The sequence below is a fragment of the Erythrolamprus reginae genome, chromosome 1 (assembly GCF_031021105.1).
Source record: "Erythrolamprus reginae isolate rEryReg1 chromosome 1, rEryReg1.hap1, whole genome shotgun sequence".
Lineage (NCBI taxonomy): Eukaryota > Metazoa > Chordata > Lepidosauria > Squamata > Dipsadidae > Erythrolamprus > Erythrolamprus reginae.
This window is the reverse complement of record NC_091950.1, coordinates 91367388-91394192: the sequence shown is the minus strand read 5'-3', so window position 1 is coordinate 91394192 and position 26805 is coordinate 91367388. Positions and strand designations below refer to the sequence as shown.

Genomic DNA, 26805 nt, shown 5'->3' with positions numbered 1-26805 from the left:
ACCTTCTGGGCTCCTGAGAAGGCGTGGTAGAAGCTAGAAACATAGGTCATGATGGCCTTCTCGTCAGGACGGGCTGTTCCAACAATGTCTGTCAAAGAAAACCTGAAGTTAAAGAGCATCTTAACTGAGGGGAAGTGAGAAAAGTGAGGGACTAGGGGCACCAAGTGAAGAGTGGGGTAACTTTTAAGCTCCTGCACATTCTTTTACAAAGGCCTCTTGGATGTGCTTAGGGGAAGGCTCTCCTACACTGAAGGGAAGTTATTCCTGCTTCTTCTCCCCCTTGCTTAAAAACAGGTCTGTGAGAATTGTGCAGATTAGCTCTTCCAAAAGGATAAGTGTCTATTAAGTCAGCAAAAATATGGAACGTATGACTTCTAGCTACTGTATTGAATGAAACTGCTATTGTCCCTCCACTCAAAACTTGCCGATTTGTTTTGAATCTGTTTTGGGGCTGAGTGTTACAAGCATTTGTAACAGTAACTGAATGTAAACATGCCTGGGATAAACATATATCCATCCTAAGATAAAATACAGGAAATAGTATAGTGGGAAGACTAGATGGACCATGAGGTCTTTTTCTGCCGTCAATCTTCTATGTTTCTATGTTTGTTGAGGGCTTATTCTTATTTTACTTATTTGTATCCCAACTTTTACAAATTTGTATCCTAATTTTTTTACAAATGATTCAAGTTGGCGAACGTATCTGGCATACCTTCCTCCTCCTATTTTTTTTTTCCTACAACAACCCTGTGCAATGGGGTGGGCTGAGAAAGAGAGAGGGAGAGAGAGAGACTGGTTTTCATGGACTTGACCTCACAGCCTCCTGCTTTCTAGCCTGGTGCCTTAACCACTAGACCAAACTGCTCGTAGGAGTAGGTGCTGATCGTTTTTTCGAATAAATGCCTGTCACAGCATTTCCTTGCTGCTTTAAGGGGGAAGCCGAGGAATGAGAATGATGATCTCTAGAGCACAACCAAAAAAACCCCTTTGATGTGGGTCTAACAATTCATTTCTTTTAAAAGAAATTCATTTAAAAGGGAAAAGACAATGGAGGATGACTAGTCCTTTGTTCTATTTTCTCTTTATGTACTGGAGATTGCTATCATATCACTGTTTGCTGAGAACTCGACTTGTTTGCCCAAGGTGGTACATGGACAGGTGTGCACCTATTACTGAGGGTCAAAAAGCACACCAGGGACCAGTGAAGGAAAGCACAAATGCCACTCTGCTATTATTTGTCTTAGCCAAGCTCACATATTTTTGCTACTACATGGAGCTAATGACCATGACGGGATCTCATGACGGGAACAAAATCATGCAGGACTTGACAGGTCATGTTAGAAAGTCCCAAAACTGCACTGCTCCTACTGATACGTACACAAATATTTTTTCTGTTGTGCTATTAATCAAATGGCATTAGCATTGTGCAGGATACAAAAATTAGACCAATATTTTAAGACTGCGGTTGCTGTAGATATATCAGAACTTAGTCTGATGTAACTGGGTCTAAATGTGTGATAAGGAGGGAATGATCTAGTAAGAATCTCAGTTCTAATAAATATATCCTCAGAGAGGGGCGGCATACAAATCCAATTAATAAATTAATAATAAATAAATATAAAGGCATTTTAAGGAACCTTTTGGGGGACGTGGGGGGAAGAGAAGGGAAACAAAACCGGATTTTATTATACCTTCTGCATCCAACATCTTTGGAATATCTAAGTATCTTTCAGCCACGTCAAAAGCTGTATTCAAATTTGTAAGAGGGTCATCCTAGGAAAAAGAATGATTTTATTAGCAACAAATACACAATACAAGAAAATACTTCAAAAACCATCAGCTACATAGTATACTTCACTGAAAAGCTAGATTACTTGACCCAAAGAAAACAGAGGAAACAAATTTAACTAGAGAACAATCTAACACATTTCTTCATGGGAAAAGTACTTTCTATGTTCTCCAGATTATGCATAACTTATAGGCACATTTTTATTTAGCTTTTTGAGTATTTTAATAGTAATTTGTATTATTGTCCTTTACAGAAAGGTTTGCCATGCTTTTAACTTTTAAAAAAATATATTATATTTCCCTCCACTAATCTCGCTGATGGATAAGGATGGCTTTTGGTGATCTTGCTTTTGTTTCATAATCATCTAAGGGTAAAACAAAGTCAACTCTCCAAATCATGCACATCCAAGGTTATCATTTGACTGGACCTAGGAAATAGGCCTTTTGATTGATGCCCCCATTGACTGTGGAATTCCCTCCCCATGAAGACCCACATTGTTCCTACTCTTGTAGGTTTTAGGAAAACCTTCAAGTTTTATTTATTTCATTTAGCACAGGAGGAGAATCTATTTCACCTTAGGTAAAAGTATACAAAGGTTTTATTCTTTTGGGATTGATGAGCTTAAGACAGCCCAAAGTACCTTTCTTAGTTTTCCATAATCAATCAGTTCTGGACGATGTCTGTGGATCAACGCACAAAAACCAAGACCATCCTTCCAGCTATAAGAGAAATGAAACATAATTAGGTATATTCTTCAGATGTACAAGACGACTAATTTGAAACGAAGCTGAAAATAGTCTAAATCAATAGTGTTCTCTGTGCACACAACTGAGTAGAAAGAATATGGCTGATTTAGATGGCATGAGATTTGGTGGGGCAATGATTAGAACACAGTACTCTGGGCTACCTCTGCTAACTGTCAGCTGCCAGCAGTTCAAGTCTCACCGCCTCATGGTTGACTCAGCTGTCCATGCTTCAGAGGTTGGTAAAGTGAGAACCCAGATTGTTGGGGACAATATGCTGACTCTGAAACCTGATTAAGAGTGCTATAATGCACTGTAAAGTGGTATATAAATCTAAATGCTATTACTATTGCTATCTTCCAAAATTACAAATGCTATTAACTTACAACTCTCTTCATCCTGAGCCAGGACAGTCAAGAATCAGGGCAATTCAAATTGTGGGTCAACACATTGGGGGCGGGGGACAAGTTAGCAATAGCATTTAGACTTATATACCACTTCACAGTGCTTTACAGATCTTTCTAAGCGGTTTACAGTGTAAACCACTTTTACATTTAGAAGTTAATTTTACTTGAATTGAATCAAACTTTCTATTCACTTTTGAAAGGTCAACCAGTTTCATATTTAGAAGGACCTGGTACAGAATTAACTGTGGTACCGAATAAATAAGGCATATGGTTTTATCAGTCACTAATAAGTATACGCAGTAAAATAATGTTACATTGGTTTTTTGCTCTTTCTTTTGTCAGATTTTGGCAAATAACGATTCCAGTTTGTCTATCATGTGAAAAGGAATACAGTGTGACATAAGACATGAGCTGTTTTCTTTAAATGAGTGAAATATATTTACAGGTGGTCCTCGACTTGCAACAGTTCACTCAGTTACAACGTCATTGAAAAAAGTGACATGACCCTTTTTTCACACTTATGACCGTTGCAGCATCCCCACAGTCACATGATCAAAATTTGGATGCTTAGCAACTTATTCACATTTATGACGGCTGTAATGTTGTGGAGTCACTTGAGACCATTTTGCGACCTTCTGACAAGCAAAGTCAATGGGGAAACCAGATTCACTTAACAACCATGTTACTAATTTATCAACCGCAGTGATTTGCTTAACAAAAGTGGCAAGAAAAGGTCCTAAAATGGAACAAACTCACTTAAAAATGTTTCACTTAGCAACGTAAACTTTGGGCTCAATTATGGTTGTAACTCGAGGACCACCTGTGCTTTAACAGAACTGAGGTGAGAAATGAAAGAATAAGGACTCATGCTGCGTCTCAAGATATAATATTCTTTTTTCATTCTACTTCTTTATAGATTTTTGGCAGTTGCATTGACTAACTATATTTCAGTGGCTCAAGAGGAGGAGAACAGTGAAGAAAGTAAATACACAAACATGTCATTAGAACATGACAAATTGCTTCCATTCTGGTCTGCTGGGCTCAACCACCATTAATGATCAACTCAGGCTTGGCTTTATCATTCAAGCTTTCAAAACCGAGTTATACAGAAACATAGACTGAAACAAGTCCGCTAGAGAAATGGGTACTTCGAAATGAATGTGTCATATGAGGCAAGAATAGCAATAGCATTTAGACATATATACCACTTCATATACTAGACAACACAGTATCAACAGTAGAGACCTTCAAATTTCTAGGTTCTATCATATCTCAAGACCTAAAATGGTCACCTAACATCAAAAACATCATCAAAAAAGCACAACAAAGAATGTTCTTTCTGCGCCAGCTCAGGAAGCTCAAACTGCCCAAGGAGCTGCTGATACAGTTCTACAGAGGAATCATTGAGTCTGTCATCTGCACCTCTATAACTGTCTGGTTTGGTGCTGCAACCCAACAGGACCGACACAGACTTCAGAGGATAATCAGAACTGCAGAAAAAACAATTGCTGCCAACCTGCCTTCCATTGAGGACCTGTATACTGCACGAGTCAAAAAGAGGGCGGGGAAAATATTTACTGACCCCTCACATCCTGGACACAAATTGTTTCAACTCCTACCCTGAAAACGTCGCTACAGAGCACTGCACACCAAGACAACTAGACACAAGAACAGTTTTTTTCCGAACGCCATCACTCTACTAAACAAATAATTCCCTCAACACTGTCAGACTTTCTACTAAATCTGCACTTCTATTCTACTAGTTTTTCTCATCATTCCTTTCACCCATTTCCTCCCATGTTGACTGTATGACTGTAACTTGTTACTTATATCCTAAGATTTTTATTAATATTGCTTCTTCATTGCTTATTTGACCCCTATGACAATCGTTAAGTGTTGTACCACATGATTCTTGACAAATGTATACAGTATTTTATTTTATGTACGCTGAGAGCATATGCACCAAGACAAATTCCTTGTGTGTCCAATCACACTTGTCCAATAAAATTCTATTCTATTCTAGTGCTTTTACAGCTCTCTCTAAGTGGTTTACAGAATCGGCAATCTGGGTCCTCATTTTACCACCTCAGAAGGATGGAAGGCTGAGTCAACCTTGAGCCAGTGGCGAGATTTGAACTGCTGAACTACAGCTAGCAGTTAGGTGAAGTAGTCTGCACTGCTGCACTCTAACCACTGCACCACCCCGGAGAGGGAAAATGGTAGCAGTAGCAACTACATTCCCTTCCTTGGCTCCTCATTTGTTTGCATTAATTACTTTGTAAGTAATGCAAGAGCCATTTTACATGTCACTGGGCATAGCTGAAATCCTATAAACATTCTTGTCAACATCTCTTCATAGACTGCTAAACCACAGCATAACATTAGTTTTCCATTTGCATATTGAATAAATCAACATGAAACGACATTGCTTTCATGTTTCAAGTATAACAAAGAACTGTTGTTTAAGTTAACAACAGACGAAGGGAGGAAGAAGAAGGAAAGCAAGCCCAGCTTTCATGTTTATCTTGACAACTTTTAGTTTAGGCAAAGCGGGAATATAGTCTGAGCTGGTCCTGTCTTTATCTTGGCTGGATAAAAGTGGGTTTTTTTTAAGCTTCAGTGTTTTTACATAAATACCAGGGGGAATTGCATGTGGGTCAGCAAAAAAAACAAAAAAAACAAATTATGAAAGCAGCATTGTGTTTTTGTGATACAAGGTCCAACTGTTTCACAGGAATATTGTCATATACATGTAAAAAAAAGGATGAAGTTTCTGTAGCATCAATGCAACATTGTTTGAAGACGTGTCTGATGCCACAGTAACAGAGGAAGAAACCTTTAGCCAATTGCAACTTTCAAATCCTGAATGGGAAGGTAGGTTCAAGAGTACAAATACTCCATCCTCCTCTGTCTAGTCATAAGTGTCAAAGTCGTGGCGTCAAGTTGTCATCATGCCCTTCGCAGAGCTGGTGTGGGCGTAGCCAGCATGTGACACAACCAGCCAGCGAGCCACCAGTTTGATCTAAGTGGCCGTGTTAATTGTGAATGTTCTTAGCGTGAGGTTTAAGAACAGATGAGTTGATCATTAAGCAGCATCCAAATCTTTTAGATGATTTTTTTCCCCTCCAACTTGGGACACACACAATTTGTGCAACTGAGATATGTGACATATCAGAAAAGAAATATTTTCAGGGAACTGCTCTTTATGCTCTTTACCTAATATGAAAGTTTTGGATGTTCACATTTTTGTAAGGGGCCGTTTTCCTCTGGCACCACAGCAAAAGCCCTTCTTTCGCAGATGTCTCTAGAGAACAAAAGATACAAGCATTAGTTCCAAGTTTTCTTTGATCATTCTGACCTTTGAAGCCATTGAAGAGAATGTGGATGGCCCCTTTCATTCAGAATCTCCCAAAAGCCTGTTTGATGTTGAAAGCCCAGAGTAAAATAGTAAAAGTAACAGTAAGCAGCCGAGACTCTTATGGATTGAACAGCCACAGCACATTTTAATTAATAATACTGATACTAATAATACCGAAATGTCGCATAGACATGCAAAATATTACATGGGGCAAAACCTGAACTCAGAACAATCTACATTTATCTATATCTATATCTATATGTGTGTGTGTGTGTGTGTTTATTGATTAAAATCAAACATAAACATTGTATTTACAGATGTGAGTATAAGTTCAAAACGAACAGCATAACAACAAAAAACAAAGAAAAATACAAAATGAAAAATACAAAAAATAACATGATTAAAAGAAGAGAGAAATCCCCATTCTTCTCTTAGTTATCTTGTTCTTACTTATATCTTTCTATATTTTGTGAAGTTTTATATATTGTTTAGTATAATTATATTCTTATTCTTATTTTTGGTGTATTTTGGTTCTATCTCCTTAATAATAAGTGACTGTTATTAAATAATATATAGTATAATTAATTAATACATTAATACCTTCCACCTTTGTATACTTTTATTGTCTATACCAGGGGTAGGCAAAGTTGGCTCTTCTATGACATGTGGACTTTAACTCCCAGAATTCCTGAGCTAGCATGATTGGCTCAGGAATTCTGGGAATTGAAGTCCATAATTCATAGAAGAGCCAACTTTACCTACCCCTGGTCTATACCAATTTTTCTATCTCTATATATTCTCCTTAAAGTCACCTCTATGCAATATAGTTGATTCATTTTCCTTCTTTTTGTCTAACCAATTATACCATTTGTCCCATATTTTATAGTAATCCATATCTTCTTTCTTAATTTTTAATTTTTACCTTTACATCCAGTCTTCATTACTTTTATAAATAACTCAAGGCGGCAAACATATGTAATATTCTTTCCTATTCTTATTTTCATAACAACCACCCTGTGAGGTTAGTTGGGAAGAGAATGAGTGACTGATTCAAAGTCCCACAGCTGGCTTTCATGCCTAAGGCTGGTTTCTAGCCTGGTGCCTTAAACATTAGATCAAATATAGGTTTCAATATTTAAGGTGCATCCGTCTCATTTAAAGTACAGTCACTGGTATTTTTCCCTCACTGAGATTTAATGATGGTTTTGGCAGTTGGCACTTGAAAGTGAAAAAGAAAGCAGCAGCTGAGGCAACTGCCACTGTGTTGATTTGAAATGTTCTTTCTTTAAGGTTTTGAAGGAAGTTAGCAACCATCTCTTTCTTAGAAAAATGAAATATCCTAGGAAATACTGAAAAGGAAGAATATGTTTCCCTGGATGAGGAAAAATATGTTTTAAAGACAAAGTAGCTTCCTGCAGCTCCCCTGCCCACCCTTTAGCTCCAGGGTGGTGGAATTAAGACCTTCATCCTTAGGACATGATAGGATTAGCCCTCTACCCATCTCACCACATGGCACCTGGGAAGATTACAACAGATAGCAAGGTTTGGGACAGCCTACAGAGTTGCCCCTGCATGGTCCCATGGGAGTCTGACAGCCAATCAGAGTGCATTTCTTGCACAGGAGCGGGAGGCCCCGGGGCAGGCCCAAGAGGGCATAAAACCAAGGGAGTCTCATCATATCTGTCTTTTTTTCTTCTTCACCCAACATCTGGAAGCATGCAATCTACCTTTTCTGTTCAGGAGTTCAAGCTAGGTGCTTCTGTCCACCATTAATTAATTAATTACCCCTGTCCACCATTAATTGTCCACCATTGATTGGACACACAAAACAAATTCCTTGTGGGTCCAATCATACTTGGTCAATAAATAATTCTATTCTACTCTACTCTACTTTGCCCTACTCTATTCTACTCTACTTTACTCCATTCCATTCTATTTTTATTCTATTCTATAAAGAATTCTATTAAACCTTATTTCCAAGCAACTTCCATGAATCCAGTGTCTTTCCTCCCATTTGGAACTGAACCGAGAAGGATAATCCTTACAACAGTTTCTTTAAACTTTTAAAAAAATTAAGTTCTAAATAAAGAATGCTATTCTTTCAACTCTTTCCAAAAGCACTCAGTTGAGTAGAATAACACAGAGAGATGAAGTCAAATTTGCTTTCTGTCGAATGCAAATACTCAGTGATTATGTGAATGTGAATGTGTCCATGTAGTTTTCTTGACAATAACATGGAATTAATTTGCTATTGGGTTCCCCCCCCCCTCCCAGTGGTTTTCAGCTTCCCAGCCCTCTGAATTTTAGTGGATTCACATCCAAGGGCTTTGCAGATCCAGCTACAAAATCATATCCTCCTCTCTCTTTCTCAGGCCTGTCAATTACGCTGCCGCATATAAAACAAATCAGTTCACAACTATTAACGTAGCACAGTAATTACCAAGATGAACTAACTATACAATAATACTAAATGAATAAAAAGGCCCAACTAAAGAGGTGTATCTTGAAGCTCTTTCAAAAATCTAAACTAACCGAGATTCCTAAGGAAGCCTATTGCAAAATACGGACAGCCAGAAAAGATCTTGGAAGAACCCTGCCTCCCCTGCAGACCTTAATGCCTGGGCAGGTTCAGAATAATAAAGTGAAGCCTGCTCTACAACGTCATGAAAACTGTCAGCCTGTGTCCATGACTCTTCTGCTAAGTCAGGGAATCCAGACTTGGAACTCATTAACTCTGCATTTCGTAAATAGAATCAGCAACCTCAATGCAAATAATCAAGCAGGGACACTAACTTCTAGCTGACATGCAAGTATCCTTCATTCAGAGTATAGGTTTCATGTTCTTTCCTGGAGGCAGCTTGCATTAACTCGTAACTTATGACTCTTCCTCGTCGTAACCATCCTTGGAAGAGATGAGAACCTGTTGGGATTTACCTTCTACTGAGATATCCTGAATGGCAAAACGAAGGATGATGGTCCAAATCATGCCAAGGGTCATTTTTGCATTCCCATCAACTATCTCTGTAAAAAGAGAAAGAAAGAAAGAAAGAAATGCAGCAATTGAACAACCAAAAACAAACAAGCATGTTCTTTAAAAAAATGATTAATCCAGCAGCAAAGCTAGACACCCCCTGAAACCTATGATGAGAAAAGGAGCAAAAGGCACATAAAACTCTTTGAAGTTTTAAAGAAGATCAGCAATCTTCCACCAAGGAGAAGAAAGATCAAAATCTTCTGAATGCATATTTATTTATTTTATTTTATTTATTTATTGGACTTTTATGCTCAGGGCAGCTTACAACATATAATAAACAATATACAATATCTTGGATCCAATTAATTAAAGTCTACCCCCCCACCCCCCCACCCCAAAAAAAAACCTATTAAAAAACAATCATTCCATTCGCTCCACCTATTGCTCCACTGGTCTGATTTGAATGGTTTGGTTTTCTTTTTTTAGTATCTTTCCATTTATTTATTTATTTGACTGTTGTATATGATGCCTTCCTTTTTGACTGCTCAAGACAGTTTGCAGTTTAAAGTTTTAGCACATCCTGCTTTCAGAAGGCTGGCATGGGAACCTGTTTTTAAAAACCAGAAACAACAGCTGGGCTCAGTCAATGTTTAAAAAAATATGATTTGGTTTGGTTGAATTAGCCCCCTTTCACAATTTGTAATATTTAGAAATAGGCTGCTTGTTTACAGCTGTTACACAATTCCTGTGTTGACATCAGCCCACAAAAGGAAGTTTAGTTCCTATCAACTGGTAAAAGAATCTTGAAGGTAGTCAGGAGAAAGAAATCAGATAGTCTTTCTGGGCAATATGATGCTCAGAGATTCCCAGGAGATCTTGGTTCCCCTCGAGGATATTAGCTAGTCAGTTCCTCTAATACAGGGGTCCCCAAACCTTTTACACAGGGGGCCAGTTCACTGTCCCTCGGACTGTTGGAGGGCCGGACTGTAAAAAAATCTATGAACAGATTCCTGTGCACACTGCACATACCTTATTTCTTTGTCTCTCTCTCTCTTGTTTTCTTTCTCTCCCTCTTGCTATCTCTCTTGCTATCTCTCTTCCTCCCTCCCTTTCTCTCTCCCTCTCTTTCTCCCCCTTCCTTCCTTCCTTCCCTCCCTCCCTTCCCTCCCTCCCTCCTTCCTCTCCACTTCTCTTTCCCTCGCTCTTTTTCCCTTCCCTTTCCCTTTTCTTTCTTTCTCTCCACTTCTCTCTCTCTGTTTTCCCTCTTTCACCCTCCCTCTTCTCTCCCCGCAGAGGACTCACCCGACAAGCCTCCACCCTCCGATCCTGGGCTCCCATTCAATCCCCATTCAGAAAACGGGAGCTAGCAGGTGTGGGTGTGTGTGTGTGTTGTGCCCAGCTCGGCTTTCGGCAAGCCTTACTTTACCTCGGATATGATGAGATTGAGGGGGACGTTCTCACTGCTTTTCCAGTGCTGCCTTGGAAAAGACCGGCGGGCCAGATAAATGGCCTCAGCGGGCCGCATGTGGCCCGCGGGCCGTACTTTGGGGACCGCTGCTCTAATAGCTGTGACCCTGCAGCTGAAAATTTACCATAAGATTCTGGCACTTCCATAAACATTTCTGCTCCACTTAAAACTCCATAGAGTTGAAGCTACAGTATATCCTTCTTTACAGCAAAACAACAGAATATTGTGATTTCTTAAACACTCGTCTATTGCATAAGATTTCCTGGATCATGAATGAAATTCATGGAATATTGCCCTGGGAAAGGAATGATATAGAAACCCACTGTTGCTATGGGTGGTAGGAACAGAGAAGGTAAGAGTGAAGGAATTAAATGCAGGTGGTAAAGTCACTGAATTTACTTATGTGGTTGTTTGTTATACAGTTTGGGATATAACATATATTTTTGCATCAAACTAAAAATGTTATGTGATGGGGGGGGAAAAACCTTTTCTGTTTAATCCAGAAAGGTGTTAATTATTTTAATTAATTCAAACTTGATTACATGAAAAAATGTCTATCAAGCCCACCCAATCCAAATGCCATTACCTTAAGGTATATTAACAAGTGTTAAGGTGTTTTTTTTATCTACCTGCCTAGCAGACAAACACTATTGTTTTGAAATGTTCAGCAGTTCAAAAGAATTGCCTAGATCAGCTGAAGGATTCACTCCAATAAATCACATCAGTATTAACAGCAGGTTCATATATAAAGTTGCTAATTCAGTAATAATAATAATAATAATAATAATAATAATAATAATAATAATAATAATATAGCCTCCCCGAGTCTTCGGAGGGCGGCATGCAAATCTAATAAATAATAATAACAACAACAGCAGCAGCAATAATACTAATAACAACACACCCAGTGTTGTTGGGGGGGCACTACCACAATGTGGTTGTGGGCCCTGTTTGCTCTGAGAAAGATGAGAGTTATGCCAGAGGTTCAACTATATTAAACTGGTCTCATCAGGAGTCAGACCGAGTGTCTCTCCCATGAAAAATATGGTGAGATGTAAATTTCAGAGAGTTCAATCTGAACATCTGGCTATGTGATGAACCATAACAATACCATCAAATATCCACATATGCCTAAAGGATAGGTAGACAAAAATGCCAAATCCAGATTGAACATCTGGCAAGACTGTGTGACAAACCATAACAACAACAACAGAAAGCAAAGGTAGTATCAATAGTAATAGGCACCTTGGGTGTAATTCCAAAGCAGCAACACCACATTTGAACACCATCGGCATTGACAGTTTCACTCTATCAATCAATTGCAAAAGGCAGCTTTACTCGTAACAGCTTACATCCTGTGACGATACCTCATTTAACATTTAGCACTATCAAACATCAACTTCTGTCTGTCCCAGATCTTTAGGAAGGGCTCAATAAATAGATAAAAATCCCAAATCCAGTCTAAATATTTGGTTGAGTTCGTGACAAACAATAAAATCAACCAACAGTCCAAAAGCATTCCAAGGGAAGTAAAACTGCAAATTCATGACGGAGGGCAGGATTAACAATTGTGCCAATAGAAGACAACTTCATTCAAATGTCAGCTGTTCCAGATTAGTTCTTTGTATTATCTATGAATGGGTAGCAGCAATAGAAATAATTAAAAACAAGTTCTGAAAGAAACAGTCAGGGATAACAATTTGCATCCAAAATTGTGTTCCTGCATGATTCTATCACCTCATTCCAATATTCAACTATTTTGCAACAATAAAAATATGATAAGTCACAAAGAAACCTTCAAGACAGATTCATAAATAAAAGAACTGTTGCTAGGGAGCAACAGTTTGGTGTTTTTTTTTGCCAAAGTTGGTAATTATCTTGCATATATTGTTCTCCATCACAAAACTAATGCTGTCATTCTGGTGTCATGAATATATCTTTATATCAAATGTGAAGATACGTTCATTCTGTTGCACGGGTTAAGCATGGAGCAAATCTGTTCATATGTAAAATATGTATGTGAAGATATGTTCATTCTGTTGCACGGGTTAAGCATGGAGCAAATCTGTTTTATCTTGAAATTCCAGAATTCTGATATAACAAAGAAAAGGCTAATAGTCTTTAAAGCAGTGTTTCCCAACCTTGGCAACTTGAAGATATCTGGACTTCAACTCCCAGAATTCTGGGAGTTGAAGTCCAAATATCTTCAAGTTGCCAAGGTTGGGAAACACTGCTTTAAAGGGATTCAAAATAGGAGAACAGGAGAGATGTGCATTGTGAAGAATCTTTAGTACAGCTGATGGACCCCACTTTCCTTCAAAATCAACGGGGCACTTTTGAGGCATTCGTACCAATGGAGCATTGAGATTCTGTTCTGAATCTTTCACACTTTATGAAATGTCTCCCTTAAAAGGAAAAGGGGTTGACAGAAATATGAAACATGGGTTGATCTGAATCCTCCAAGAAGTACCGTAATTGTGAAAACGTATAACAAAGAATCCTTTAAAAGTCAAGCAAAAATATCTCAGGTGTGAAACTTAGAGCAGTTGTCATTCTCCTTTCTCGCAGAGTGCTTGTTCACAGCACACTCAATAAAGGAAAATGTTCAGCTAGATCTACATTCAGCCTGTGCAAAGATACAGGCTGCTCTTTGAAGAACTGGAACAGCTGGAAAGAGGAAACCAAGTGTTCTGCTCTATTGAGTGTATTTCCATATAATTGATTTTACTACAATAAGTCTTTGTGAACAGAATATACAAATAAAGACACAATTTCCATCTGTTTGGTGCTCAGTTCTTTCAAAAGGAAAATAACCACTGAATATTCATAATAAAACTGGATTCTTCAAAAGGGCTCCAAAATGCCCTGAAATGTATAACCCTGTTATAGCACTTTAACTCTGATGTTCCATTATCTTCTTTTTTTTTTACATAGGAGGATCACAGGATTATTATTTTTTTGTATCAGGATTTCAAAGAGGATTTATGAACTTATTTTATATGTACATAAATAGGAAATATGGTGGAAATGCATCCAGAGAATAAAAATGTGTTTACACTCCATGTTGCAGCCCGCTTTACTACAAAATGTGGACTGTTTTTGTGCTATTGATAAGAATTTACCATATTTTTCAAAGTATAAGATGCACCTAGAATTTAGAGGGGGGAAACAAGGAAAAAAGTATTCTGAACCAAATGGTGTAATAATATATTATTTAATAAAAAAACAGTGTAGCAGAATACTTTCTGTACAAACATGTATAGTTTTTACAACCGTGTACACTTTTTAAAAAACTTCTAACTTGACAGCTTTAAGACTAGTGGATTTTAACTCCCAGAATTCCTCCTCCAGACATGCTAGATGGGGTAATTAGAAGGCAAAAACATACCAATTTTGTGAAAAATGGACTGGTTTCGCCCATTTTTTTCACAAAAATGAAGTGGGCAAAAGAAAGCCTGCAGAGAGCTCCTGGAGGTTGGGGCCTCTCTAGGAATCTTCAGGGAGGAAACAGGGCCGGAAAAGGCGGGAAGAAGCCTCCATGGGACCTCTCTAAGAATCTCCTGGGAGGAAACAGCGCCTCCACCCTCCCTGTGGCTTCCCCAATCGCACGCATTATTTGCTTTTACATTGATTCCTATGGGAAAAATTGCCTCTTCTTACAAACTTTTCTACCTAAGAACCTGGTCACAGAACGAATTAAGTTCATAAGTAGAGGCACCACTGTATTTGGTTCATCAGGTTCTGGGATTAGAAAATCCACAAGCAATATTTTTTTCTAAGATGAACAAAGGCATTGGATTCTTCCTTTTCTCTTCTTCCCCCAAATAAAAGATAATGAGACAGGATAATAATCCTTTAGAAGGAACACAGAGAGCATGTGTCTATACACCTGGTTTTTGGTGACTAAGCAGGATACAAATTAATATAATGAATGAATGTGTGGATAGCAGCCAAAAACTGCTTTCAGCTATTCTAAGACTCCTTCATTGGTTGGTCTTCAAATGTGAAGTCCACATTTCGGAAACACATTATTTCCTAGCAATGCATCTAATATTGAAGGTGTATCAAATAAAAGCAGGTTCATTATTGCTACTGTCCAGTTCCTGCTTAAAGTAAATGCTGCTTACCTTCAGCTCCAATGGAGACCAGCTTGACTCCTTTGCTAGCGATAAAATCCAGAGCTTTGTTCACATTTGAGATTTTGTGCACTCGCATTTTGCCTCTTTCTGGCTTAGCCAAACGTTCACCTAATCAGGTTGAGAAAAAAAAATATATATTTTTTTAATGAAATCCTTCATTTCACCTCTACCAAGAATTCATATACCACACAAAGAAATCTTCCCTGTAAAATCACAACTGGTCAATTGGGATTTTTTTAGTTGTAATTTTGTAAATACCTGATTGTACCATTTAATCATGTAGGGGAATCATCTATTCGACTACTTCCTTCAAGTGACAAGTTATACTAAGCAGTACTTTAGGGGAACAATAAAGCTAAGATAATCATACATGGTCACAAGCAGGACTGAGATTAAACTGTCTTCAAATTTTCTTTGTTTATTTTCTCTTTTCCTTTTCCAACAGTGGAGATCTTAATAGCAAATAATCAACTTGAGATCAAAGCCTTTATTGTATTTTGATACAACATGCAGTGGGGGTTTTTTTGTATTCAATTCTGGATGAAAAAGCCAAATAATGTTATGCTTATTAATGTTTTAAATCATAACTAATATTGATATTTCTTGCCTTGTTTCCTCAATAGTCAATGGTACAATGTTCCCTCAATACTGTAATAATCAATGTAGCTATGGTCAATACTGTGTAAGCTTTATAACTGTGTAATGAAGACAATTACAAAAATAAATAAATAAAAGAAGGAACATGCAATTATCTCTTATTCCAAAGGGGCATTGCTTCAAGGAGGACTGGCCTCCTGATTTCCCCTAACATGTATTTCAATACATATGCCCAATATACACTGCTCAAAAAAATAAAGGGAACACTTAAACCACACAATATAACTCCAAGTAAATCAAACTTCTGTGAAATCAAACTGTCCACTTAGGAAGCAACACTGATTGACAATCAATTTCACATGCTATTGTGCACATTCAACTTTGTACCGAACAAAGTATTCAATGAGAATATTTCATTCATTCAGATCTAGGACGTGTTATTTGAGTGTTCCCTTTATTTTTTTGAGCAGTATACTTTTCCCCCTATAAAATATCATATACAATGCCGATACATTTTCTAAGGGACTAGCCTAGACAGAATACAGTTTCTAAACAAATGTGCTCAATTGTCTTCATAATGGGGAATTGGAAGTGTATACAGAAGTAAATAAAAGCAGAATTAAGTTGTCATGGCAGTTTTCATTGAGATTTCATTTTCTAAAGATGTGCAAACTGCTTGGTGCAGGGAACAGCTGCTTATGGGTGGTCTATGCCTGAATGGAAACATACACGCTTCGGGAGTTTTGGCCCATGCAGAAAACAAAATGAAGCTGTTTTTATCCAGACAAAATTGGTTTGATACAGGAGGCAGCGGGAGCAGGGAAAAAGCCAAGGACACCGATGGCGAAGGAGAGGCAGCAAAGAAAAACATGGTGAGAAGATCTGGAGACAGGCTGGCCCAGGGAAATGTGCTGTGCTGCAACAACATCAGGGACAGCAATGCAGATGAGGAAGAGAGGGCTCTGGAAAATAAGAGGGGTGGGCAGGCGGGTGGGATATGCTGCACTGGGAGCCACAGAGGAGGATAGGGCAACATGGACCAGCCTTGTTCTAGACCAGTGATGGCGAATCTTTTTTTCCTTGGGTGCCAAAAGTGCATTTGTGTGTGCTATCACACATAGTGCCATCCCCAAACCCCCAACACTTTACCCTTAGATTATCTACGGTTGACCTATCCAGATTCCTAAGAGGTCAGTAAGGGGCGAGTACAAGTGCACTAGAGTGCCTTCTGTCCCCTATCCTATTGCTCTCCTATATCTCCTATACCTTCCTTCTATTCCTATATCTCTTCTTCTATTCTTTCATTGATATGTTCTATTGCTATATCTTCTTTTCTATTCTTTCATAGATATATTTTACTATGAGTATCTCCTCTATAACCTTCATCATGTATTTTACTGTGTGTGTGTGTGTGTGTGTGTGTGTATATATATATATATGACGGTCTTGGTATATTCGGGTTTCTTCCCGTGTAGGATCCAAATCCTACACGGGAAGAAACCCGAATATACCAAGACCGTCATACCTGTACCCGTGAAAATCTACGAAAACAATTTCTGGCAACGTTTCGATGAGGTCTCACTCATCATCTTCAGGCTGGTGTTTCTGTCCTTTTTCTCAGGCGAAGACTGAGTCTTCGCCTGAGAAAAAGGACAGAAACACCAGCCTGAAGATGATGAGTGAGACCTCATCGAAACGTTGCCAGAAATTTCCAAATCCTACACGGGAAGAAAACCGAATATACCAAGACCGTCATACCTGTACCCGTGAAAATCTACGAAAACATATATATATATATATATATATATATATATATATATATATATATATATATATATATGTGTGTGTGTTTTTGTAAATTTTCACGGGTATATGTATGTAGATTGTTCTGAGTTCGGGTTTTGCCCTGTGTAATATTTTGCATGTCTATGCAACGTTTCGGTGAAATCACATTCACCATCATCAGGCTGAAGTTCCAAGCTTATATTTATTTGAGCGCCAAGGAGCTGTCTCCTGAAGCCGAACGCTAACTTCCGCGTTCGGCTTCATGAGACAGCTCCTTGGCGCTCGTATCCTGCGTGTTTTAAAAGGTTGCAGCCGGCCTGGGGGGCTCGCTGGGGTGCTGGCAAGCCCCCCAGGCCGGCTGCAACCTTTTAAAACACGCGTGCCGCTTCGGAGCTGTCTCCTGAAGCCGAACGCGGAAGTTAGCGTTTGGCTTCAGGAGACAGCTGCGAAGTGGCGCGCGTGTTTTAAAACATCGCAGCCGGCCTGGGGGGCTCGGGGGGAAGCCCCCGAGCCCCCCAGGCCGGCTGCGACATTTTAAAACACCCGCGCCGCTTCGCAGCTGTCTCCTGAAGTCGAACGCGGAAGTTAGCGTTTGGCTTCAGGAGACAGCTGCAAAGTGGCGCGCGTGTTTTAAAACATTGCAGCCGGCCTGGGGGGCTCGGGGGGAAGCCCCCGAGCCCCCCAGGCCGGCTGCGACGTTTTAAAACACCCACGCCGCTTCACAGCTGTGTCCTGAAGCCAAACGCTAACTTCCGCGTTCGGCGGCAGCGGGTTTTTTTTTTGTTGCACGGATTAATTGACTTTACATTGTTTCCTATGGGAAACAATGTTTCGTCATACGAGCGTTCCGACTTACGAGCCTCCTTCCGGAACCAATTAGTCTCGTAAGTCGGGGTTCTATTGTGTGTGTGTGTGTGTGTGTGTGTGTGTGCGTGCGTGCGTATGTGTATGTATGTATGTATGTATATATATATATATATATATATATATATATATATATATATATATATAAATATATATATATACATATTTGTTTTCAAAGATTTTCACGGGTACAGGTATGACGGTCTTGGTATATTCGGGTTTCTTCCCGTGTAGGATTTGGAAATTTCTGGCAACATTTCGACGAGGTCCCACTCGTCATCTTCAGGCTGGTGTTTCTGTCCCTGTTCCATGTTCACCCTAGAACAAGGACAGAAACACCAGCCTGAAAATGACGAGTGGGACCTCGTCGAAACGTCGCCAGAAATTTCCAAATCCTACACGGGAAGAAACCCAAATATACCAAGACCGTCATATATATATACAAGGCAAAGGTTGCAGGTTCAAGTCCCCGTGGGTATGGCTAGCTGATGAGGCCAAAATAAGGCCGAAATAGATCTATCCTAGTCTCCCTTAATTTTCAAATTCAGCTTAAACATGTGATACATACAGATAGAATTGTCGGCTATCAATAAAATTAACTGCCTCGGAAATGGCCCTGGGTTGGGCCGAGAGGCAAAAAAAGGAGCTGTGATGTTCCTTCAATATACCAGGGTGATTCGACACAAAATGTAACCCTTCCCTGGTACAGAGCTGAAGGGATTGGATACTGTAGCCTAGAGGATAATTCTCTGCCTTACAAGGCAAAGGTTGCAGGTTCAAGTCCCAGTGGGTATGGCTAGCTGATGAGGCCAAAATAAGGCCGAAATAGATCTATCCTAGTCTCCCTTAATTTTCAAATTCAGCTTAAACATGTGACATATATATATATATATATATATATATATATATATATATATGACGGTCTTGGTATATTCGGGTTTCTTCCCGTGTAGGATTTGGAAATTTCTGGCGACGTTTCGATGAGGTCTCACTCATCATCTTCAGGCTGGTGTTTCTGTCCTTTTTCTCAGGCGAAGACTGCAGTCTTCGCCTGAGAAAAAGGACAGAAACACCAGCCTGAAGATGATGAGTGAGACCTCATCGAAACGTCGCCAGAAATTTCCAAATCCTACACGGGAAGAAACCCGAATATACCAAGACCGTCATACCTGTACCCGTGATATATATATATACATATACACACACACACACACACTAAAACCCTCATTGTATATTGGACAAAATAAATAAATAAATAAATAAAATAATAAACATGCGCAAGTGCGCACACCCATAATTCAATGCCTGGGGAAGGCGAAAATGGCTTCCGAGGCCCTCTGGAGGCCTGAAATAGTCCATTTCTCAAACTCTGGTGGGCCCAGAGTGTCCCATTTTTCACCCTCCCCAGGAAGTAGAAAATGCCCCCCCAGAGCCTCCGGGTGAGCATGGCATGCACATGCATATTGGAGGTGAGCTAGGGTAATGGCTCATGTGCCAGCAGATATAGCTCCACATGCCACCTGTGGCACCCATGCCTTAGGTTCGCCATCACTGTTCTAAACACTCTTCTGGATTTTTTAAATGTAAAATCCAGAATAACTAAAACATTCTAGGGTTTGTTGTACTAAGTCACGGCTCATCAGGCTTCTAGTTTCTTTTTGCCCATCAAAAATATTTTTTTTTTGCCTGCCACATACCCACTGATTACTCTGCTTATTACAACTCACATGTACAGTATCGTTTCCCCCTCCCCCAAATGAGTCAGGGTTATCAATCGATGGCTAGCAGTTACCTCTGCAAATTCATATATCTGCACCACAGTCACAAAGATATCATCAATGAATTATGTCTGAGGTGGGCAAAAACTTTTTAGACAAAAGATTTTAAGTTTAGTGGCAGACAAAAAAAGGAACAAATGTTCTTATCTGAAACAGAACCTCTGGAACCTCATGTTTGAAGCCGGTCTTTCCCTTTTGGGTATATTTCTAATTAGTATTTGTATGTGTATATTTTCAATAGGCCAGACTATCTTTGAGACCGCCTTCTACCACACAGTGACCAGCAAGGGTCCACAGGGTTGGTCTTCTCCAGGTCTTGTCAGCTAAACAGTGTTGCCTTGTGGGTCAGCGGGGGAGGGCCTTCTCTGTGGCTGCTCTGACTCTATGGAACCAGTTAACTCCTGAGATCCAAACTACCCCCACTCTGCTGGCCTTCCGGAAAGCAGTAAAGACCTGATGATGATAACCACTGAGATCCAGCCATATATGTATGCATGCGTTTCATTGTTTTATTTTAATTGTTTTTAAACTGTTTTATAGGGGTTTTTTTTTTTAGTATTTTGGATGTTTATCTTTTGTTGCGAGCCACCCAGAGTCCCTAGAGAGTGGGTGGCATAAAAATCGAATGAATGGATTGATTGATTAATTGATTAATTAGTTAATTAATATTCCATGTTAACATATCCCCCAGCAGCAACAAGCAAACAAACAATTGGACTGTCACTTGGCTGGGGTGCTGTAGGACTTCCTGCTTAAGCACGGGGTTGGACTTGATGACCTGCAAGATCCCTTTCAACTCTAATAAGTAAATAAGTAAGTAAGTAAGTAAGGTAAGTAAGTAAGTAAGTAAGTAAGTACAGTAAGTAAGTAAGTAAGTAAGTAAGTAAGTAAGTAAGTAAGTAAGTAAGTAAAGTAAGTAAGTAAGTAAGTAAGTAAGTAAATAAGTAAATAAGTAAGTAAGTAAGTAAAGTAAGTAAGTAAGTAAAGTAAGTAAGTAAGTAAAGTAAGTAAGTAAGTAAAGTAAGTAAGTAAGTAAGTAAGTAAGTAAGTAAAGTAAGTAAGTAAGTAAGTAAAGTAAGTAAGTAAATAAGTAAATAAGTAAGTAAGTAAGTAAATAAATAAGTAAGTAAGTAAAGTAAGTAAGTAAGTAAGTAAGTAAAGTAAGTAAGTAAATAAGTAAATAAGTAAGTAAGTAAGTAAGTAAGTAAGTAAGTAAGTAAGTAAGTAAGTAAATAGGTAAATAAATAAATAAATAAATAGATGATGATGATGATGATGAAGTTGGAGGGAGATGAATGGGATCTCCCTTCTTGCAAAGGATTCCCGTCTGTAGTCTTTTGCTGTTCGTCAGTTATGTGTTCTTTCCTCCCCAAATGCAGCATGTCCAGCCGTTATTACTGTGTTTACTTTGAACGGCTTCCAAAAGCAACTGAACCTGAAGTTCAAAGAGGCAGGAGAACAGCCGCCTTTCCTTCTGACAAGGAACTGACTGACTCTCCTTTGGCAGTCACAGTAATCTTTACCAGACGATGCCACAACAAAGTGAGGGTTTGTCCTACACTTTCAAGAGATCAGTGACACATGCCAACTGTACATGTTTACCAGACAGGAAAAGGGCTTCCACCGAGGAAAACGGGAATCATTCAGATTTTAAGAGGCCACGGAACCTGCTTACACATAATGTGGCAAACCACTATGTTAAATCGCAGCAAAAAATATTTTGAAGCGCTTTGGCTGTGCACAGTGTGCATAACCAGTTTTTCCACGACCAGTGGTTTGTTAGTTTTATAATTACAAAAATTCCTGGATAGCCAAAAGTTAAGAATTGTTCAAGCCAGAGTCTTAAACAAAATCTGGAAAGCAGTGCAGAGAAAACAAAAGGCAAAAAGGGCAAAGAGATGAAGAGAGAGGAGAATGCAACATCACGGAAATATATTCCATGGTAGAATTCTGTAAATAAAAATGACTTGGGAAAATATATACAACGATAAAATATGCATTCAGATTAAAGAAAGATATAGATAGTTTCGTTTTTGCTTTACAGGATTTTTAAATAATGTTAATTTGTTTATAATTTTTACTTTCTTAAATATTTTGAAGTATGTAATAAGTAAAATCTAGACTTGACAATTTTTTTTGGGGGGGGGGCAATATAGCCTGCATTGAAGTATATATGAAATTATTTTGTTAATGGAAAAAAGCGTGTACTAATTTATATACTTCAGTCTAGTGTATAATTAATATAATATGAATACAGTGACTTTAATGCTAATATAATGCTAATATCTGTATATACTATCACTAATTTAATTGTTTATTTTCGTCTGTACTTACCATTGTGTTTTCTTTTTTTTAAAAGTGGGAAATTAATAAAAATATTTAAAAAGAAAAAGAAAAAAAAGAATTATTTGCCTTCTGCCTATCACTGTAAACTGCTTCCTCTTGGCTTTCCTCTCCTTCCCCATGCATGAGTGAGCACTTCACTGGCAAGATAAACAAGTCAGGAATAAATAACAAGAGTGACGAATTCAGGCTGGTTCTGGAAGACTTCAAAGAAAGCCACAGGACATGGACCATTCGACATTTTGCATTTAAATTCTGCAGAGGAAGGAGGACCACTTGTGGCTTTCTCCGAGGCCTTTGGTTGTAGAAGAGCAATCCAAGTTCTATGCAAGTAATCCTCAATTTACAACCTTTTCATTTAGTGACCATTGGAAGTTACAACGGCACAGAAAAAAAATGACTTAGGATCACTTTTCACACTCACAACCGTTGCAGCCACTCCATGGTCACGTGATCAAAATTTGGATGCTTAGCAACTGGTTCTTATTTGTGATGGGTTACAATCAAGTTGATCCCCAGTAAGGGGCGTGCATAAGTGCACCAGCCTGCCTTCCGTCCCCTGTCCTAATGTCTCTTTTTTACTAGTATCATGTATAGGAATATTATTATATCTTTGCATACCACCAATATGTACTTGACAAAACAAACAAATAAAAATAAATAAATAAATATAAATATTATGATCTTCTGACAAGCAAAGTCAATGGGGGAGCTAGATTCATTATTATTATTATTATTATTATTATTATTATTATTATTATTAATTAGGTTTGTATGCCACCCCTCTCCGCAGACTTGGGGCGGCTCACAACAACAATAAAACAATGTACAATAAATCTAATAATTTAAGAATCACTAAAAACCCCTTATTAAAAAGCAAACATCCACACAAACATACCATGCATAAACTGTATAGGCCCGGAGGAGATGTCTCAATTCCCACATGCCTGACAGCAGAGGTGGGTTTTAAGGAGTTTATGAAAGGCAAGGAGGGTGGGGGCAGTTCTAATCTCCGGGGGGAGCTGGTTCCACTTAAACATCGTGTTATCCTGTTTTCCCCAAAATAAGACATTCCCTGATAATAAGCCCACTCTGGCTTTTGAGTGCATGGCAATAAGGCCAAGCACTTATTTCAGGGTTCAAAAAATATAAGATACAACTGCAGCCAGAAAGATCATAAAAGAGGGCAAAAAAAATCAGTTAACAACTATCTCGTTTAGCAACATAAAATTTTGGGCTTAACTGTGGTTGTAAAATAAGGACTACTTGTAAAGGAAGCTATGGTGGACAGCACAGTGAAGCTTAAGTAGGGAAGGTGCCCCAACAAAAACATAGAAGTGAAGCGATATTGTTGCTTTGACCGACTTAGTTTCCATCCCTGAGAAAGTACATTGTGGCTGGATAAGCAAGGCTGATACACACTTCCCAAGCCGACACTTTTCAAATGGTCCTGTGAGCCGCTCTGAGTCTCCGGAGAGGGGCGGCATACAAATCTAATAAATAAAATAAAATAAATAAAATAAAACAAATTATGGCTCTCATTAATCCAGGCTGGCATGACCAGTATAGATGGCACCAATGGATGCTACATGTCCTCGTAATAAGGAGATGCTGATGGAACAAGTGCTTTGTTTCATGTGGTAATGAATACTGGATATGAATAGATTCCCATGTATCTGTCTCTCTGAAGTTTCTTCTCTCCATAAATTTCCCAACATGAACTTGTACACGGGATATTGATTCTAACAATGGCCATTTTGGCTCTTGTTTTGCACCACAGGGAAAGCTGGAAGTACGGGTTTCTCCACTCCAGCCCATTAACTACTGCACAACAGTGGTCTCACCCGATATAACTTCTAGGAGTAGCATGAGCTTCAGGCCATCTCTGAAGTCTTCCTCTATGTTCTCAATCTGGGTGCCAGCCTTGCGGAGGTGAGAGTTACACCATGCCGTAAATGTCTGGAAAGAGATAAAATGAGCAGAAAAGAGATTAATTCTTCTCCTAAGAGAAACTGTAAAGCTGCTGGGAGGGAAAAATATAATATAGTGTTCCCTTGATTTTCGCGGGGGATGCGTTCCGAGACCGCCCGCGAAAGTCGAATTTCCGCGAAGTAGAGATGCGGAAGTAAATACACTATTTTTGGCTATGGACAGTATCACAAGCCTTCCCTTAACACTTTAAACCCCTAAATTGCAATTTTCCATTCCCTTAGCAACCATTCAGATTATTACTCACCATGTTTATTAATTAAAGTTTATTAAAAAAAATATTTATTAAAGGCAGACGAAAGTTTGGCGATGACATATGATGTCATCGGGTGGGAATAGGCGTTGATTGCTTACCTGAACGCCTCTTCTCGTACGGTGAGCGGGTACAGCAGTCACATGGGGTTGCTCATGTCCAATCCGGTGGAACTGAGCCTAGTGTTAAAAAAGCTTGCCGGATCCGCCCCTTCCCCAGAATTCGCGAATCCATAGACTAGGCTCAGCTGTGAAGCTCTGTAGTGTTCAACTCTCATTGTTAGAGGAAGAAAGGTTATAGGAAGGTAAAGAAGACACATACAAGGGCGGGAAGTGACTGCTGTACCCGCTCACCGTACGAGAAGAGGCGTTCAGGTAAGCAATCAACGCCTATTCTCCGTACTGAAGGAGCGGGTCCAGCAGTCACATGGGACATACCCAATAGATGGTCCCTAGGGTGGGATTAGATTGCTATCATGTGAGATAACGGATTGGAGTACCCTTCTGCCGAAGGCAGCGTCCGCTGAAGCGTAAGAATCAATCTTGTAGTGCCTGATGAAGGAATTTGGCGAGGCCCAAGTGGCTGCTTTGCAGACCTCCTCCAACGGGGCTTGAGTCGCCCAAGCGGCCGAAGTGGCTGCGCTCCTGGTGGAATGCGCTGTGATGTTCCTTGGAACTGAGAGGGAGGCCGACTCATAGGCCTTAGATATAGTCCCTCTGATCCAACGGCCTATTACTGTTGAAGACACTTTGGCACCCATGACTCTGGGGTGATAGGCTATAAAAAGTGCTTCTGACCTCCGAAAGGGTCCTGTGCGTTGGATATATATTCTCAGCGCTCTAATGAGATCCAGGGTGTGCCATCTAATTGCCAAGGGATGGTCTCGTTGGAGGCAGAAGGAAGGTAGGACAATATCCTGAGTTCTGTGGAACATGGAACTGACCTTGGGTAAGAAGGTAGGGTCCAGTCGCAAGACTACCTTGTCCTGATGAAATTGACAAAGGTCCTGCCTGATTGAGAGGGCAGCCAGCTCCGAAATGCGTCGGGCAGAGGTAATAGCCACCAGGAAGGCTACTTTAAAGGATAGGTACCTGAGGGATGCCGATTTTAGGGGTTCGTATGGTGCCTGCGTGAGGGAATGGAGAACCCGTGGCAAATCCCAGGATGGATACCTGTGAACCTTGGAAGGTCTGAGGTTGGCTATGCCCTTGAGGAATTCCTGAACTTCTGGGAAGGATCGGAGAGGCTGTCTGCGGGGACCCCCTAGGACAGATGAAATGGCTGCCAGATGACGCCGGAGGGTGCTGGTGGAAAGTCCTTTATGGAAACCTTGCATAAGGAAGGAAATGATTCAGTGTATGGGAATGCACAGGGGAGAGAGGCCTTCCTGTAGACACCACTGGTGAAACTTGGACCACGTGTGGTCGTAGATTCGATTGGTCGAACCCCTTCTGGCCTTTAAAATGACCTCCACTGTATCGGGGTCGTGACCACGCAGTTCTAAGTCTCTCCTGATAACAGCCAGGCGGTGAGGTGGAACCACTCCGGATCTGGATGGAATGAGGCCCCCTGCCGCAGCATATCCCCCGAAACGGGGAGTCGCCAAGGGTCCTGTACGGATAACTGTTGGAGATCCGCGAACCAGGGCCGGCGGGGCCAATGAGGGGCGATTAAGATTACTCGGGCCCTCTCGGTGAGGACCTTGTGAATCACGTCCGGGAGAATTGGAATTGGAGGGAATGCGTAAAGTAGGCCTGGAGGCCATGGGCTCCGGAGGGCATTGATTGCTTCCGCTCCCGGGGATGGAAATCTGGAAAAGAAGCGAGGGAGCTGGGCGTTCGCATTGGTCGCGAAGAGATCCAGAATTGGTAGGCCGAATCTGAGGTTGATTTGATGGAACAGGTCTTGATGGAGATTCCACTCTCCTGGGTCTATCGTTGCTCGAGATAGCCAATCCGCTTGGACGTTGAGGCTCCCCGAGATGTGGTCGGCTAGGAGCGACCGAAGATGTTTTTCCGCCCAAAGGCCTAACTTGAGGGCCTCCCTCATGAGGGCCTTGGATCTCGTGCCCCCCTGTCTGCAGATATGGCTTTTGGTGGCAATGTTGTCGGTGAGAATGAGAACGTGCCGGTTGGGAATGCGAGGAGAGAAGTGCTTCAGAGCCAGGGAAACGGCTCTTAACTCTAGCCAATTGATTGGCTTGGAAGCTTCCTCCGGGGACCACGTGCCCTGGGCTATCATCCCCTGGGCGTGGGCGCCCCATCCTGATAGACTGGCATCTGTGGTAATGACAAATTGATCCGGGCACCTGAACGGGG

General features: G+C 40.1%; 1 protein-coding gene across 3 annotated transcripts in view; it reads right to left on the bottom strand.

The window, feature by feature from the left end:
- Window positions 1-26805, bottom strand: part of ACTN1 (actinin alpha 1) — a 144559-nt gene that overhangs the window by 45640 nt on the left and 72114 nt on the right. For all 3 annotated transcript variants that reach the window (XM_070758792.1, XM_070758782.1, XM_070758800.1), the window contains exons 2-8: window positions 24090-24204; window positions 14867-14986; window positions 9232-9318; window positions 6156-6243; window positions 2430-2508; window positions 1692-1773; window positions 3-88 (exon numbers count right to left, since the gene is read on the bottom strand). In XM_070758792.1, coding sequence (XP_070614893.1) covers window positions 3-88; window positions 1692-1773; window positions 2430-2508; window positions 6156-6243; window positions 9232-9318; window positions 14867-14986; window positions 24090-24204 — 657 coding nt within the window. The remainder of the gene's footprint in view (window positions 1-2; window positions 89-1691; window positions 1774-2429; window positions 2509-6155; window positions 6244-9231; window positions 9319-14866; window positions 14987-24089; window positions 24205-26805) is intronic.